The 16,961-nt window shown below is 49.7% G+C and overlaps 1 protein-coding gene across 1 annotated transcript; it reads right to left on the reverse strand.

Annotated features, from left to right (window-relative positions):
• Window positions 1-7,141: 7,141 nt before the first annotated feature.
• IL10 (interleukin 10) lies at window positions 7,142-10,588 on the reverse strand. Its single transcript, XM_074850186.1, has 5 exons — window positions 10,419-10,588; window positions 8,960-9,022; window positions 8,500-8,652; window positions 7,729-7,794; window positions 7,142-7,425 (listed from the first exon to the last, which is right to left on the reverse strand). Exons 1-5 carry the CDS (start codon window positions 10,575-10,577, stop codon window positions 7,333-7,335), a joined length of 534 nt encoding a protein of 177 aa, XP_074706287.1. The 5' UTR covers window positions 10,578-10,588; the 3' UTR covers window positions 7,142-7,332.
• Between the last annotated feature and the right edge of the window lie 6,373 nt (window positions 10,589-16,961).

The following is a 16,961-nucleotide window of genomic DNA, read 5'->3' on the forward strand; positions in this document are numbered from 1 at the left end:
GGGGAGCGCGGGGTGCAGCCCTGGGGCTGCGCGGCTCCAGCTTCCCATCCCTGTCCTGCTGCACCTGGAGGGGGAGGTGGGTGCCTCCTGAAGCTCCCCACTGGGAATGCTGGACCCTTACTGGTCAAGCAGGGTGGAAATGGCCGGGTTCAGGGCCTGATCGACAGTCAGTGTGCTTGTTTGCTGTTAACGGCTTTTTTGGGAGGGGTTGTGTTAACCTACGCTTCTTTTTTTCTATTTGCCTTGTGCCTTGCTGTGCTGTTGGACAGTAGATGAGTTTGTGACAGGAACCTGCAGAGCTCAGAAAGGGCTAGAGAAAAAAGAAACGCTGATGTCGGGGTAGCTGGTGAAATACTTCCTCCCAAGTAACATGCCCTCAAACTTTAAAGCCTGCAGAAAACCGATGGTTGGGCTTTTGCAGGGGACAAATTGACAGTTGAACAGTAGTTTGAATTTCTAGAGGAGCAAGGCCTGTTCCTTTTGTGGGGTTCCCACCCTGCAGCGTGCAGAGCTCTGGGCTTGGTCCCCAGAGAGAGACACAGGCAGGACAGATGTTGCCAGCACCTGCCTGCACTGAGTGAGCAACAGTTGTTGCTCCTTGAAAGCAAGAGCACCCCCTCATCAGCCTCGTGTGTGATCCCTGTGGGAGCCCCGCTTGCCACCCCCACTGATGCTGAGACCAAAAAGGCTCCTGGCAATGCCGAGAGCGGGGCAGGGCAGCCCCCAGCCACCCTACGTGTGCCAGAACCCCCATCCCGGGGTGAAACACGCGTGTCCCTGCACGCCTCTCGCTATGAGACAGCGGAGCTGCTGCTCCTCCAGCTTACGGGTAAAGCCAGAGCACAGATGAATAGGTGTCGGGCTTAGATTTCACTTGCTGAAATACTGAAAGTGGAGCCCCGTGGGGAGGGGTGGGATGTGGCGGTTCCCCAGGCTCAAAGGGCTGCTCGGGGCTGGCGTCCTTCCCTCCGGCTGTGCCCTGGTGGCTCCATGGGCTGCTGGCCCCCAAGAGATGGAGACGAGCCCTTCCCAGAAACTGGGCCCCCGAGCACTGAAAGCGGGGTGCTGGCAGCATCGTGCTCCCGACTTTAGTAACGCTGCACCCTCCCGCACCCAGTATTAGTCAGGCTCTCGCCACCCAGGCGCAGCTGAGATAAGAAAGTGGCAGCCTGCGAAGCTGGGGCTGTGCCTGCTTCCCCCTGCTGCCCCTGGGTAACGCGTGCACCCAGCTGGGACATGCCGCCCTGTTTTCGCTGCTCTACCTGACCTCTTTCATGACAAAAGCCCCAATTTTGGTCACGTGCCACTAAAATCTAGGACGCGGAGCGGCGTGAGCTGCGTGGGGCTGAGTGGTACAGCCAGTTAAAATTAAATAACAAGTGTTAACTGTAACCACAACCGAAATCAGGAAAGTTCTGAAAGATTTTGCAATTTAAAAATAGTTAAAACAGGGTTTACTTGTTGTGATTTTGCCCCTTCAGTGTTTAAAGGACCCCTGTCTCACTAGAAGCCGGGTCCCTGGTCCTTGTGGCACCCTGGGAGGCTGAAGGGTCCCACAGAAGGTGCTTGTTGTCTTTGTGCCAAGAGACACATTTTTTTCCTGTTACAAGGAAGAGGCCTGTGGGGTTTTGTTCCTCGTGCCCAGCCCACGAGAGGAGACGTCTGTGTCTGCCCTGCTGTGTTCAGGAGTCACTTCCAGCGCTTCAGCTGGGCTCAGCTCATCTGCCCTCCTCATGTTGGCCAACAGAATTTGACCAAGAAGTTTAATTGCTTGACAGCAAGTACATACTGCCCAGCACCAGGGTCCTTATGGCTTTCAGGAAAGTTTCTAAAGAGAAAAGAAGAAAAAGCAGAAGAAACGGCTCCTTCAGGCAGCAGATGCTTTCATGTGTTGCATCTCTTGGCAAGTTCCTTATTTGAAGTGAAACTTCCTTATGAACCAGGGAGCAGCTGATGCTCAGGCGCTTTTGGAGTCCTCAGGAGTTTTGTCCACTTGCACATGTGCTTGTGCACAAGTTGCAGCAATTAAACTAAAGCCCTTGTGAAAGCCACTAACTTTTTCCCTGTGCAAACCTGGTGTCCACACTCTTTCACATCTTCCTGCAAGCCAGGATTCTCTCTGATGGGGGCGGGGGGGGCGGGGGGGAAGTGGAAGAAGTGAGTGATTGCCTGCACTGGAGCACCTTGCAACGGCCACACTGCTGGCAGCAGGGATGATTGCCAACGCAGCTCGCTGGCAGTGATTCATCCGCTGCGGCTCGGCTGGTTTCACCAAGAAAACCCGCGGTTAGGCAAGCCTGGACTTCGCCAGCTGTGGCGGGTCGTCTCTGTCTGTGGGTCCTGTGCCACGGAGCCCACTCGGGGTCCATCTCGGCTGTTGGAAACGTGCGGCTTCAACCACAGACGGAGCTTCTGCTGAATGAGCACCAACTGGACTTTCTAGAGAGGAAAATGAAAATCAGGTGGTGGTTCTTGGTGTTACTGTCTGAACACCCGTGGCGCTGGCCGCTGGGGCGTGCTGGGAGGCAGAAATGGGATTTTTATGTAGCGCTGGCTGCATTACGGTGGGCTGGATTGGCCACGCTGTTCCTGGTGGGTTTGTTTCTGGCCTGACAGCGATGATCTGCTCTTCAAGAGCAGCGCAACCACCCCTCGGGAACTGAAGGTCTGACAAACCTCCCTCTTCTCTGTATTTAGGCCAAATCTCCAATTCTTTTCCTCTAGGGTCTAATATTTAAGCACTTTATTACTTTTTGGTTTTAACCCAAACAGTGGCTTAACCACATTCAGCCCGCACCAGACGGAAATCTTTGTGGCATTGGCAGCGCCTGGTCGAGACGCAGCGTTTGGGCCAGGGAGCAGCTCAGCCTGGGCTGGGGGGTGACTCAGGCTCCCAGGTACCGGCGCTGCTGATCAGGCAGTGGGGTGAGCTCTCAGGAAGGAAACCATTTGCTTCTGTGGGATAAAAAACCCAGAAAACCACCACCACCTCTGATCTATGTGACAGGCTTGTGCTGTTACTGTAACACCCAGACTGACACTGAGATTGGCAGGAACTACATCAGCACGGAGTGATGGGGATAACACGTCGCGCCGGGCCATGCAGCCTCCCCGCCGCAGCAGCTTTCGGGGTTGCAGGAGCAGCAGAAGGTTGCACACAGAAGAGCTGTGCAGGGGAGCACTGCCCCGTTTCGTTTTGCAGAGGGGATGTTGTGCCTGGGGTCTCACCCTGCGTCTCTCCCGGCCCTGGTGGGACCTGGCACAGCGCTCCGGCTCTCTGCTCAGCTCATCTCACCCATTTCAATCAGCTTCGATGTCACGCACAGAGCTCACGCTATGATGGCATCATGCTGCCATAGTAAAAGAGTAGTTTTTGTTGGTTTTTTTCCCCCCAAACACTGATGTTTTTGGCACGCGTTAGTTGATTTTGGGACCCCAAGGGGTCAGGGCGCAGCCTGGCGAGATGCTGTGAGCAGGGAGGCAGGTGATGCTGGTGCTGTGATTCTGGTTTGAGGTCGGTGTCGTGAGTCGCATGGATGAGTTGTAACGGTGCCTTGTGTGTCTCAGCTCTGCAGCCTGCCTTTTGGGTTTTTTTTTCCTTTTTTTTCCTTTTTTTTTTTTAAGCAGGGTACCCTGGCGGGAAGGGACTGTTGTGGACAGGGCTGATCTAGCTGCTTGAGGACATGGCCAGAAATGAATCATGGTGGTTGCTCCTCTGCTGAAAAGGTCATTTCTCCATGGTAGACGCTGCCTTTGGTTGCGCAGACGGCTTCTGCTGGGATTTCCAGAACACCCTTCCTAAAGCTTCTTGGAGATGATACATATGTTTAGTCAGAGGTGTGTTTGTGTTGCCCACCAGCTCTGCGTCATGATGCAAACATCCCTGTGTTTTGGTGACAAGTGGCACGGATTTCTTTGCATGTGACTTGCATGGCGATCTAGCATGAAATGTCCCCTGGCTCTTGCTTCTCTCTCCCTCGAGTGAACCCCTGCCCCTGGCTGGGAGCCCAGCAGCACCTTTCCACATCCCCCCAGCTTCCCAGCCCAGTTGTGGAGGAGCAGAGCTGCATCGCTCCATCATGCCACCTCCCCTTCTGCGATGGTGCCCCTGCAAGCAGGCAGCTGTCCTGTCCAGATTGCTGACTTGCTCTGCCTCCATTTTCTGCTGTGTCAAATATCTCCTGTAGCATCAGGTAACTGGAAACCTTCATTCTCCGTACAGCAAGAGGCATCCCATCTGCTTCCTTCCTGTGGTTACTTTAACCAGAGTGACTGAACTTTACTGAGAAACTCACCACAGCTGAGCTGACGCTGCCCCTTTCTCCACATGGGGCAGAGCCCGGGCACCAATTTTGCTCATGAGGGTCCTTGGCCTCCTACCTCATGGGCTCTGAGAGCTGTTTCCTGCCCCCCTATGGAAGAAAAGTTATATAAAAGGGATGAAAATAGGTGCAGTGGGGTCAGGGGAGCATGTGGACCAGATGTGTCTGGGCTGAAGCTTCAAGCAGTGCTCCTAAGTGAAGGTTTTACTGAGAACACAAATAATCTCTCATGACAAATTCAGAAATTCCACTGCCCATCACCAGCCTGAAGTTTGGGCTGAAACAGACTTAGAAATTGTCATCTTAAATGAAAAAAATTATTTCTAATGCAGTGAGGAAAGAAACCCCGGCTGCCAATAAACACCTGGAGCCTGCTGGACTTGCCAAGGGCTGAGAGAGGTGAAAACGAAAGAGGCTTGAAAGTGCAACAGGAACGTGGCCAGGCAGGTACCTGCCAGCAGCCGCCCCGGGCTGTTGGTGTGAGCTGGAGTTTGGAAGTGGTTACACTGGTTGAATTCTGGGTTTATTAGTAACAGAGCTGTAAATTCCCACGTGCCTGTCTGCTCGGTTTTGTTCGAGATTCAGCTGCTGTGCATAGGGATTCATGTGCATAGATATGTAATCCCCAGCCTGAGGAAAAGCAAGAAATTCTGTTGATAATTTGTATTAGTCTAGTTTTTATCTAGTATCTACTATCTGATCTAGGATCAAGGCCTCATCCTGACTGAGAACAAATGTGAAGTTAAAAACATTTCAGTAGATAACGGAGGCAGCAGTGCTATCTCCTGTGAATCAGGGGAAAGGAGGCGCAGGGATGTTAAAGCCCTGGTGATTGTCCATGACATTCAGGCATGTAACCCGTTATTTAACTGTAAATGCTGTGCTGGAAAGGGCAATGGCTGAAACACTTGCTGCAGTTAGAGGCTGAAGAGGCTGCAGTGACCCATGGAGTACCCCGGGACCAGTGTTTCTCTACTGGAGGAAATCACTGGCAGGTATTTTGTTCCAGCAAATTTTGTCAGAAATTTGCATTTAAATGTGAGGACCTCAAGGTCTTCTCACTTCCCCAGTCATTAATGCATGCGATGCATCCTTGGTGGTCCTCCTCGCCTGGACCCGTGCCCGCTGGGCTCTTCCCCAGCCCGGTGACACCGGGCACAGCATCTACGCACCGGTGCTGATTCACAGCCTTGTTAACAACTTGCAAGAACAGAACAGAGGCTTTATTCTTTAGGAGGTCTTTATTAGCAAAAATAAAAGATTTCTTTTCATACAGATAAACACGCAAAAGTTCACACAGTGACGGAAACCATGGCCAAGGCACGGTGCCCCCTGCCAGCACCACCCCCTCAGGAATGGAGCTGCTGATGCTCTTGGCTCTCGCCGCGGCTCCGGGGCCGTCCTTGCTTCTCCTACAGCACTGAAGTCAAGGCGTTTGGTGGAAAAACAAGTACAGAGTTGGCTCGACAGGAGCTCAATGTGTCCTGGTAAGAAGGTTAATTTAAGTTTTACAGCGTTTGGCTCCCACACTGCCCTTGAGCTGATGCCACCCCACTGCTTTCAGCATAAGGAGAGACCCCCGGAGCCGCATTCCTGCTTTGGGGCTGCCCTTGCTCTGGGATAACCAGTTCCCATGTGGGCAGGCTGCCAGCAGGAATGCCCTTCTGTCACCATAAACGTAAAAATAGAATAAATCAAGTATAAATAGCCTCTCGTCAGTGGTAACTTACAAAGCAAACAACAAACTGACAGTGTTTCATCATACTGGTGCCCTAATACTTCTAAATATTAGAAGCAAATGCCTTTGGGTTGTGGCATTTTCCTCTGGCTCGGCGTCCTGTCGCGCTCATGGGGGCACACAGGAGCCTGGGGTGGGGAGGAAGGGGACCCCGAAAACCAGCCGCTCGCGGGGGCACCGAGGCTGCTCTCGCTGCAGCCTCCCCCCCACAGCACTCGGCTGCTGCAGCTCCTCGTGTGCGGGGTTGGAAATAGCACAAACCCAAATATTGTCAGTGCTGCGTGCAGCTTTATGAATTTGAATGCAAATTACCCGAGCCACCTTAAAATGGTGGTTAATTAAATACCCTCTAACTTCTAACAGAAAAAAACCCAACAAAACAGCAAGTAAAACCCAATCAAAGACTGGAAAATAGTAAGATTAACTTTTGAAAGTGCAGAGTGGCTGACCCAGCAGCTCTGGAAGTTTGTCATTAGCAACATTTAAATCAAGTTCTATTAGAACCAAACATTTCCTTTCTACTACTGTATTTTTTCTTTAATCTGGACTAATATATAGACTGAAGTCTAGAGGTGGGGTTAACCAATCTATTGCTGTGGCACGATCCCATGTCGTTCATGGCAGTGCAGGTCCTCCTCCACGTTGCTTTTCATGCACAGGAGAAAAAAAGGCCCTTGGTTACATTTATGGTTATTTTGCTCAGTGCAAAGCCATGGAATAATTCTGAATATTTCAAAGTCTAATTCCAGCTGCAGAACTAGAGTCAGTGACATGATTATGCATTGATCGCGTAAATAAATAGAGGGGTAGAGCATGAGGAGAGTGCTCATTTGCTTAAAACTAAACTTTGCTGAACTCAGAGCTGGAATTGCTCCTGATCAGGTGACTGTGCTCAGTGACATTGCACTCAGGATAAACTGCTCATTATCTGCTCCCCAGAAGAACACTGCTTTGGGGGTTTTGAAGCTATGAATAAAATAGCACTATCATAAACAGTATTAAAATATTGAACAATAAATAGTATTTTACAAGCTCATCACACTTTTCTTCAAAACATATTGTAAACATAGACACTGAGGTATTGGAAGTAATAAATATTAAATTCGGTTGTTAAAATAACTTTTAAATACAATACTAAACTGGAAGTTATTGACCTGTAATTCTTGACTTGAACCCTAACATAACTTAATCTCTCATGTGTTTTTGCAGCCTAAAGTAATTTCCGAAAAACCAGCAGGATTTTGTGCGAAAGGTGCAGACCCATCGGTGTTTTCACTTCTTTCTCTTCATCAGCAAGTACTCTTCGATGTAGTTGATGAAGATGTCAAACTCTCCCATGGCCTTGTAGATTCCATTCTCATTCATCTGGGGATGAAAGCCAAGTCCCTTTAAGTCTGAACGTGACGATATCGGTGATGTACAATCACTAGACATATTCCCCTTCCACCAATATCTCCAGCTTCTCTGCCCAACCCCTCAGGGGAACCTCCCAGCTGCTCCTTTGAGCATCACTCTCTGGATTTCTCTGCCTCAGGTATTTATATAATTAAAGACTTTTTTGGATTCTGTTCTCTGTCCTAAGTTGAAGCTGGCAGTAAAATCTACTGCCTTGCCTGGGACGGTGGGTCCCTCCCGACCTCAGCGCAGCCACGCGAGCGGGGTCCTTACCTTATCGAACGTCTCCTTAATGTGCTTTATGGTTTTGCTCCTCTTCTCGCACGTGAAGAACCTGTGCTGCAAAGGGACAAGACCAACGGCTTCAACCACACGGGTTTCCTTCCCGGGGCGCGCGGCAGCAGCTCTCCCCTCCTCCTGCCCCTCGTCACTGCCGCCCCGCCGGTTTCCACCTTCCCCACCTCCAGCCATGGGGCTCTCTGGGGCAGCACCTGCGGCTGCTTTGCACCGTGCACTGATGAAAGAGCCTGCCGCGACCTCCTGGACCCCAGCCCTCTCCTGGCCCTGTGCCCCTTGCTGCTGGCCCCGGGTGAGGGCAGCCCCACCGTGCTCTCTGCCCGGGGCAGGATTTGTCCCGTCTGACTCAGCCTGAGGCAGGTGATGGGGTTGCGGCCGCACCAGGCGCGTCTTTGGGAGGCGTCGTGGCAGAGCCGCCCTGCTCCGGCACCCAGGTAAGGGACAGACCCTCCACCCTCCCTCCCCTTATCTCTTCATCAGACTCCCTTGGGTGGGGATGGCTGCAAATAAGTGGGGCTCCTAAACAGAGCCTCTGAATCGTTGCTATTTAACTGAAAAAAAACCTGGAGGAACCCCATCCTCATGGGGTCTGCCAGCCCCTGCCTGCCTGGAGCCCAGCTCCCCTGCACCACCCTGACACCCCCTGCTCCTGGGGACCCCCAGCACCCGCTCCCCACCCTGCTGGCTCTGCCTTTCCAGAGCACTGATTTCCTCCCCCCCAACCCCGAGACACTGAGCCCCACTCACACAGCGCCTCATCGTCGCCTTCAGGCTCATCAGCATGTTGCCCAGGTCGCCCATGCTCTGCCGGTGGTGGGTGCTGGTCTTCATGGCGCTGGGCAGGACCTCCTCGGTGTAGAACCGCATCATCTCCGACACCGACTGGCAGCCGAAGCTTCCCTGGGCGAGAGGAGGTAACCGTGTTGGGGCTGGCCACCAGCGCCGCCGTGCACGGGTGCTTTTTAAAATCAAAATCGCAGCGGTGGTCAGAGCGCTCGCAGCGTGTTGGCGCCGCTCGCTGCGGCTGCGATATGGGGGGAGCCCTGCGTCAGCCCTGCCACAGACACACGTGTTACGGCTTGGCTGGAGAACTGTCCCTGTCTGATATTAGGAAACGCCCCAGCGTACAGTCTGCTTCCTTTCTTACAAAACGCTGGCTGAAGGATGAGGAAGGATAAGGGACTTAGATGAGAATTATAATCCTTACCTTAAATTCATCCAGCAGTTCGGAGCTGAGCAGCTGGATGCTGAGTTCATCATCTTTTGATTGCTGTGGAAGGGCGCAATGGAAACATGAGCTTTACTCAGACAGGCAGCGAACGCTGTTTTTTCCCTCTGCTTTACCAAACGATTGCTTTGCTTGTTTGCTTTGTGGTCTCCCTGAAGCGAAGGCGAAGAGCACCCAGCACACGTGTGTGCGTGGCACAGTAACACCAGTACAGGAGTCACCAACTCTTGTGCCATCATCTTGCCGTGCAACTGCCGTTAGGTCAGGACAGCAAGATAATGAATCACAAACCTCAGTACCAGTGATTTCACCGGTGTGAAACTGCTCCCGCCGCTGCCAGCTGAAGCTGCCGCGGGTGTCCATGTACGAGCGCTGATGCGAGCCGCCTGCTCTTCAGAGAGGGGTCGAGGTTATGGCAGCCCCTGGAAGCGAGGCACCACCCCAGCCTCCCGCCCGCGGGCTCGCCAGGGCAGGAGGGTTTAGTGCCCCTGGTTTTGTTATCTCTGTAGGTCTCCAGTCAACGGGGGGAAGGGGATCTGCAGAGGGTGTTTGTGCCTCTGCACCGTCAGCTCTTGGAAGACCAAGAGCTGCAGTGGGGTGGGCTGGCACCACCCAAAGCGTCACCCCATGGCACCAAAGTGCTTCGAGGCTTTCCCGAGAGGTTAAAAATATTCCTGCCCAACATCAACTGGGAGATTTACAGCAAGCTTGAAATCTAAAGTCTTGACTGTGTTCATCTGATAATAAATACAAGCCATGGCATCAGCCTGAGATTTAATCTGGAGAATTATCTTGTTTTATTACTAAAACACAGCGACATTAACTAAAATAGTAATGAAGATGTGACCAACCATCTCTATCAGTACTGATGCAAGGATAAATGCTCTGAGTGTACCTTGTGCTGCTTTCTCAGCAACCCTGAGGCTCCCGATTAGCTGCGATGCAAAGTGGTGACCTTTTACAGGCACCAAAGCAAGTGCTAGTTACTGTAGTGTTTCTCCAGTCATAAAATACCATGTACAGGCTTTTGTGGTTCTTTCAAAGAAAAAGTCTGTAGCAAAAGATTTCCCTTTTCATCTAGCATTAACTTTAGTGAGGCTGGACATCGTTGCTCAGAAGAAGGAACTATTTCCTTCCTATTAATTCAGTGAATAATTTGGTCTGCAGCATTTCGGGGGAACTCTGGCTAGTAAGGTTCACAAAGATTCATTATGAAATCTCTTGAGTTCATAGTAGCTAAAACTAGGAAGAAAACTCTTGCATGTTGTCTCTCGGTGAGCAATGAAACCGAACTTCTCTTGCACACCCCCATCAGCCTCTAACACAACACACGACCAAATAATTTCTGCTGGGAGGAAGCTGTCTTCCTCCTCATCCAAATCACTGAACGCTGCAGAAAAAGCAAAACGAGAAGGAGAAGAAACAGGGTTATACTTACAAAATAATCTTTAATTTCCTCAAACTTGATCCTCAGCTCTCTGAGCTTGGCAGGCAGGAGCTCGGAGAAGTGGAGGCAGCTGGGCTCGACGGGCGAGCACCTGGCGGGCAGGGTGCAGGCGGCCAGGAGCAGCAGGAGCAGGGCTGAGCAGGGCTGCATGCTGTGGGAGGGAGCTGCTTGCCTCTTGGTCCGGTCCTGGGCTGAATTTCACAGGAGGGTAAAAAGCAGATCTGTAGCCTTCACCTTGATGGAGCCCCTAATTTATACTCTCAAAACATCGCTCAATTTCCTCTCCCCATTTCCTGGCGAGCAATATTGGGGTTTTAAGTCATTCATTAAAACCAAATGTCACTTGAGTTTCCCGTCAACTTGGGTTTCCTGTTCTCTTGACCCCCCTCCTCTCCTCACACCCCATCAAATCTTTTGTGCTTAGACTCTGCATTTTTTTTTTTCTCATTCTTGCTTCTTGTAAATTTAGATGTGGCTAAAGAGGAAAGCTTCAGATATAATGTGAAGAAGAAAAGGTGCTGTGTGAGGTTACTTTTGCATTCTCACAGTTACTTTTTATTTTTAGATGAATGCCCTATTGTTAGGGGAAAAAAAAGGGTTTCTATTGTCATAGCTCTGTATCAAACCTGCACTTAGGATCTCCAGCACCATGCATAACTGAGCAGCACTACTTTTAGTCAACCTGTACAAATACACTGTCTCCTCCTTCGACATTCTAATGCTATACTGTAAATGCATCTAATAATCTTCCATCTTAATTTTTTTTTTTTTTCAACTAATGCACATGCCTGTTGAAGTCGATGTGAATTTTCACTGCCTTCAGCAAGCTCAAGGACTGTGCTCCCAAACTTCAGCCGCCGTTGTGCCTGCTGCCGGGATAAGCCCTGGGATGTGCTGGGATGCGGTGGAGGAGCCCAGCCCTGCTGGGATGTCACTGCTCGGGGCCCTCCGGGCTTGTGCACGGCTGCCTGGCTGCTCACCCACGGCAGCTGGGTGGGAGCAGGGTTTGTGCCACTGGAATCGCTGTTTTTAACGTTGGTGTGTGGTGGTAAAGTGTATAAGCAGGTCGTGGATATTCATGTTTCTGGCTTTTTAATCCTATTTAATTTCCTAGAAATGCACACGAGCCCCATCCAAGCAACACAGTGATGATTCTATGAACTGGGTGTACTGGGTTAACTGAGACTTATTGTCCCAGCTCTGATAAAATGACCATTTCAGAGCTGAAGATAATTCCTCTGACGTCTCTTGTTTTCCACTTTCCTTTCTTTCATGTCCTTTTTCTATATATATATTAGTACACAGCTCCCTGCTTCCTTTTGATAAAGATTTCCCTGATAAATTTGAGAATCTGTTATCCAAAAAAGAGAAAGTAGGGATGAATTTAGCCTTCCCGAAACCAGAAAGTTTTCTTTGAAAGCTCCCATATGATTTTGATATAGCGCATTCTTCCCAGCCTGCCTCCAATACATTGCTTTGGACAAATCAATTCTCATTTGCTTTACCACACGGAACTTCTTTTAAGTTGAATTTGCAAAACTCTGTGAAGGAACTTGTTGCAAAAAAAAATGCTAGAAAAAGTATTGTTTGTTACCGTATATTTAGATTTTTTTTAAATTTTATTTTTAGGAGCAAAAGAGAGGAATGTTTGGTGTACATGTGTATGAGTAAGAGTGAAGGGGATGAAGCGTTAGTAATTGAAGGGTCTGAGGCAGATACAATGTGGGATTTTGTGTTTTGATTTGTTTTCCTTTTGTTGTTGATGTTGCCTCGTCCAGAGGAGATGAGGAAGCCCGCTCCGGTGAATCACCGCAGGCACACTAGTTTATCTGAATCACAGCATGCCATGTATTTCGTGACCCATTTTTCTTCCCCTGCTCTAACGCAGCCATGCGGCTTCTCCCCTTGACTGCCAGCAGAACCTATGGGAAAGGAGAAGAGCAAGCAGCAGCAGATGGCTCAAACAAAACCAAATAGTTTTAAACTCAACCCGTTTCCACTGGTAGGATCCCACCTCTCTCTGCTTCCCTCTTGGCTTCCACCCTGGGAGATTTTTTGCGTATTTTGGTTAACTCGAATCTGCCATGGGTCGATAAAGCTTCACTGCCAAGACCTGGGTGGTTGCTTAAGTTTCATCAGGGCGTCAAAACTGATGTGGCCAGGGCAGTGGGGGCGATGCTGGCAGGAGCCAGTGCCCCGAAGCAGGTCTGGGGGCAGCCTGGCCCAGGACCAAAGCCTGGAGCTAAACCCTTGGGTGGAGGATGCAGCCCCCGGCACTCTTCTGCAAATCGGCCTCCCTGCAGTGGAGGGGTCACTCTCGGCCTCAGCTGTAGGTTTAGGTGCTGGTATTTTTGTGGGATGCAAAGCAAAGGGTCTTTGGGCCCACGGGAATCTCCCCTGCTGTCAGTGGGAGCCGGTGCAGCAGCGGCTCGGCGCCGGGAGCCCTCCTTCCTTCCTGCCCGGGAGCTGAGCGCTCCTTTCCAATCTTCTTTTATTTTGAGCAATCTGTGGGTCTCCATGAAGTCATTTCAGTTTGACACCCAGAGTGCGCAGAGCGGTTCTGTCTTGTGCAATTCCCTCCTCCTTGTTTTGGAACTTTGTTTGTAATTTTTTTTTTTTTTTTTTTTGGTACGAGCGTAAGCCAGATGTGTCCATTCCACAAAGGAAACTCTGGCCTGCGCACGGATGATACTCTGCTGTGTTTACCTGTATTTCCTTTGCCGTGTCAGAGATCTTGACGGTGCAGTTTCGCTCTGACTCACTCTTGCTTACTGCTGTGGAAATGCATTGACTCTGCAGTACTACAAAGTGGTTGCATGAATGAATAAAGCACCTTTTCCTAAAGAGTGTCCGAGGGACGTGGGTGTATTTCTAAACCTTTAGGAAACAGCTTTCATAGTTGCCAAGAAGATAATTTCAGGAAGGAAAGTGTGTTACTCAAAAGCCATTCAAACACTTTTACCCCACCTCCCACAGACCAAAGAACTGCATGTTCACAAGAAATACTCATCGGGACAGCAGAATTGCGTTTCTGCAGTAAACCAGAGGCATTTAGGCAAATGCTTTTCCCCCACAGTGTGGCATGTGGAAAGGTTTGTCCTGGACGTGGTCCTGGGCAACCCGCACTGGCTGACCCTGCACAGGCAAGGCTTGGGCTCAGTGGTCTCCAGAGGTCCCGTCCTCTGGAGCAGGGTGGCATCTCATGCTTCTTATTAAAGGGGCTGCCTATGTGTGTAGCTTTTCTTCTGTTGGCAAGCCTTTATGTGGGCAGTTTTTTACATTTTTTTTGCCTTCTTGGTCTCTGTCATTGCTTTCGAACAAAGGAACATGGTGTAATTTCTGCACTATCTATTCTAGATATAGCTTGGAGGATCCCCTAGATTTCCAGGCTACCATAACGGTGTGATACTTTCTGTTTTGAAAATTCCCCATTTCTCGTCCCTTCAGACTTGGGAGATCCGGTGCCAGTGACGCTCTGGAGGAAGCAGAGACTTGGTGGCCTTTTCTTCACCTTGTGTAAAGAACAGTTTTGAAGCAATGGCGTTTGGTCTCTTTGACAACCCCATCGTTGATGACTAACAGTTCCTGATGGGCGAAGCACAAAGTGGACTGCGTTTTTTTAAGAATTTTTTTTGCTGTCAAGGCATGACGTCGGATTTTTCACTTCTGGAAACCTGCTTTCTAGCACCCTTGTCGGAATTTGCAATGTGACTCATATCGACCTCAACAGGTAAATCCCAAATTACTCTTTGGAAATTTAACCAATGTCATTGTTTGGTCTTGTAACATCTAAGTGTCCAGAAATAGGTTACTAATCATGAATAGAAGACATTATTGTGACCTCTAATGTGACTTTTAATATGACACAGAGAGAGCCTCACAGAAGTTCGTAGCAGGTCCAGAACTTCCATTTGATCTAAATCAAGCTGGAATTGTCACCTAAAAGCATCAAGTAATGGAGACTTCTTCCCATCTGTACATTCAGTGTTTTGGTGATTAACTTAACCGAGAAATGTTTGCATTTTTTTAATTGCATACATGAAACTCCCAAGATTTGGAAGTCTGCTGCAGCCTATAAGGCAGAGAGAGAATAACATCCCTATTTAATACCCTGCCCTGCGATTTCAGGGTGCCCTCTACCAACCCAAAAGAGCGAGCTGTGCTTTTTTTCCCCAGATTGCATGTACTTTGCATTTTAAACCACTCTGGGAGGGGTGCGAGGAGTCGTGGGTGAGGTTTCTGTCCTTATAGAAACTGATGACATCTCATCACTGGCGTTTTGGGGAGTGGGGAGCGTGTGCTCTGAGCGAGCAGAGAGGATGAATGAGGCTTTCTCAGACAAGTTTATTTGCAGGTAAGTTAAGAAGGTAAAAGCATGCAAAAAGAGCTGAACACATGGTCTGTTTTAACTTACCCAAATATCTTGTGTGCTACGTTTTTTTTGAGCATCCTACAGAGGCAATGTTGAGCAATTCCTGTCCTGAACCAGGTCATTTCACAAGTGCTGTTTTGATGAGTTTCTTTTTTCTAGTTTTAGTATTACTGGAGTGTGTGGATCTTCTGGAGAATATTGTCTTTGTCATGATTTAGCATCAACACTCTGACCAATAGTACAAATACAAACTATTTATAGTTATGAATGGTCATAAGACAGAAACCAGTTATCACGGTTTGAGAAATCAGATAATGCAAACCAGCTGCTTGGAAGCGTATCGTGACCATCGGGGTGAATTACAGAGGCAACTTCACTCACTTTCCACAGCAGCATCAGGCCCTTGGCCCGAAGCCAAACATCAGGCTGGGTCGCTCATGCAGTGGGGTTTTGGGGTGGTTTTTGTGCGGTGCCGAACGGTTCATGCTGCGGGTTGAGAAATCCCGGGTTTTCTTTTCCACCCCCCAACACGCAGATAAGCGCGTGCCGCTGCTGGCGATGCCACATGTGACGGCGGGTCACCCCCGGTGCCGTGAGGGATGCTGCAGCACCCCCGGCGCTGCCAGGGGATTTCCTGCAAGCCCCCGCCGTGGCTCTCTGCTCCAAAATCATTAGTGTGAGAACACCACAGCCCCTGGGCCACTCTGCACGGGCTGAACACTCTGCACGGTGTGAACACTCTGCACGGTGTGTTACTCAACCAGAAAAGAAATACTGATGGCCGTGCGAGGCTGCATTCAAATCTGACATCTCGGGGGCCCCTCTGAGAAGCCAGGGCAAAGGGAACAAGTTTCATAATGTGGATTCCCAGAATAATCAACCCGGAGGCTGCTGCTGACATGGCTGCCGTTTCAGAGAAAAATGCAATAAAATAGAATTGCTAGAAGGTTTTGGTTTTGTGTTTTTTTTTTTTTTTTCTGTTGAGTTTGTTTATTTTAAGTTGAGGAATTTCTAATTAACAACCTCAGCACAGGGTGCACATCCGGCTGTGCCATGGGTAGGGGGAGGAAGAATACTCTTAGCCTGATCTCCCCTATGTAAGCAGAGATTTCTTGATTAAAAAATGATCTATCACATGTGCTTTTCAGAGGTTTCAGAGAGCAAGTGATGTAACCTGACTGTTTCCCCTGCGAGGTATCTTAACTACAGAGACCCAAAGAAAAAGTGAATTTGAGTTATGAAAGCAGTAGAGTTCAGCAATTGAAAAGCAATTACTGAAATCACATTGCTTCCAGGGATGCGACCTGCTTCCCTCTGTGGGAGCTGGGGTGTCTCCTCTGCTTCTGCTCAGCAAAGGTCTCACTTGTACTTCTTTGGCATTTTACCCGGGATTTACCTTTTTGTGGAAGGCTGAGGAAGGTTTGCTTCAGTAACGGCATCAGCACTTATGACCCTTTTGGTTATTGTGTTCCATGTAACTTTTGAGGGCTGTAACTAGCAAGTGAGAGATAAATCTGAATGGTGGAAAACCCCTCTCACTGAAAATAGTGGTTAAAAAGAAGAAGGAAAAAAAAGAAGAAGAAGAAGAAAAGATCTGAAGTGAACTTCCTCTGCTAGTTGTCTCCTGCCTGTCAGGAGAGGAGAGATCAGCTGTTCATTGCCCTCTCCTTGGAAGATGCTGGCAGCATCTCTGCTGAAAATACAGTCAAATATAAGAGCTGCAATCCTTGCAATGCCCGTGATTGATATTTATGCCTAAAAGGGGTTTTGCTGGTCACTTTGTGCAGCAGGGAAACATGCTGCAAGTGACTGAGTCTTCAGTTTTCCCCGGAGGACGCTTTGGTTAGCAGAGGGCTGAGCCTGCCTGCACGGGGCTGCCGGGGCTGCGGTGGGAAGGCTGATGTCCCCGTGTGTGCTGGGGTCGGGGCAGAGCCATACGGGGGGGTTAGTAACAGGGTAAACCTCTGGAAAAATTAACCTTGCCTCGTAGCATGATTTTCCAAGAATTTATACCGAGAAGCAATCAGTGGCTGTGATGGATGGTGAAAGAGGTGGCTCTCCCGGCCGCCGAGGACGGTGCAAGGCTCGGGGTGGGATAAACCCTTGGGTGCTTTTGGGATGTGCAGGTCTCAGGATGGACCTTGGGAATGGGGGTTGTGTCC

Source organism: Strix aluco, chromosome 25 (genome assembly GCF_031877795.1).
Source record: "Strix aluco isolate bStrAlu1 chromosome 25, bStrAlu1.hap1, whole genome shotgun sequence".
Lineage (NCBI taxonomy): Eukaryota > Metazoa > Chordata > Aves > Strigiformes > Strigidae > Strix > Strix aluco.

Bases quoted from the DNA above. Each gene is read 5' to 3' on its own strand.
- IL10 (XM_074850186.1), bottom strand. From the start codon at position 10,577: ATGCAGCCCTGCTCAGCCCTGCTCCTGCTGCTCCTGGCCGCCTGCACC. The intron at 9,023-10,418 runs GTAAGTATAACC...GCCCTTCCACAG, and splicing joins AGGAAATTAAAGATTATTTT to CAATCAAAAGATGATGAACT. The intron at 7,426-7,728 runs GTAAGGACCCCG...TTTCATCCCCAG, and splicing joins TTAAGGAGACGTTCGATAAG to ATGAATGAGAATGGAATCTA.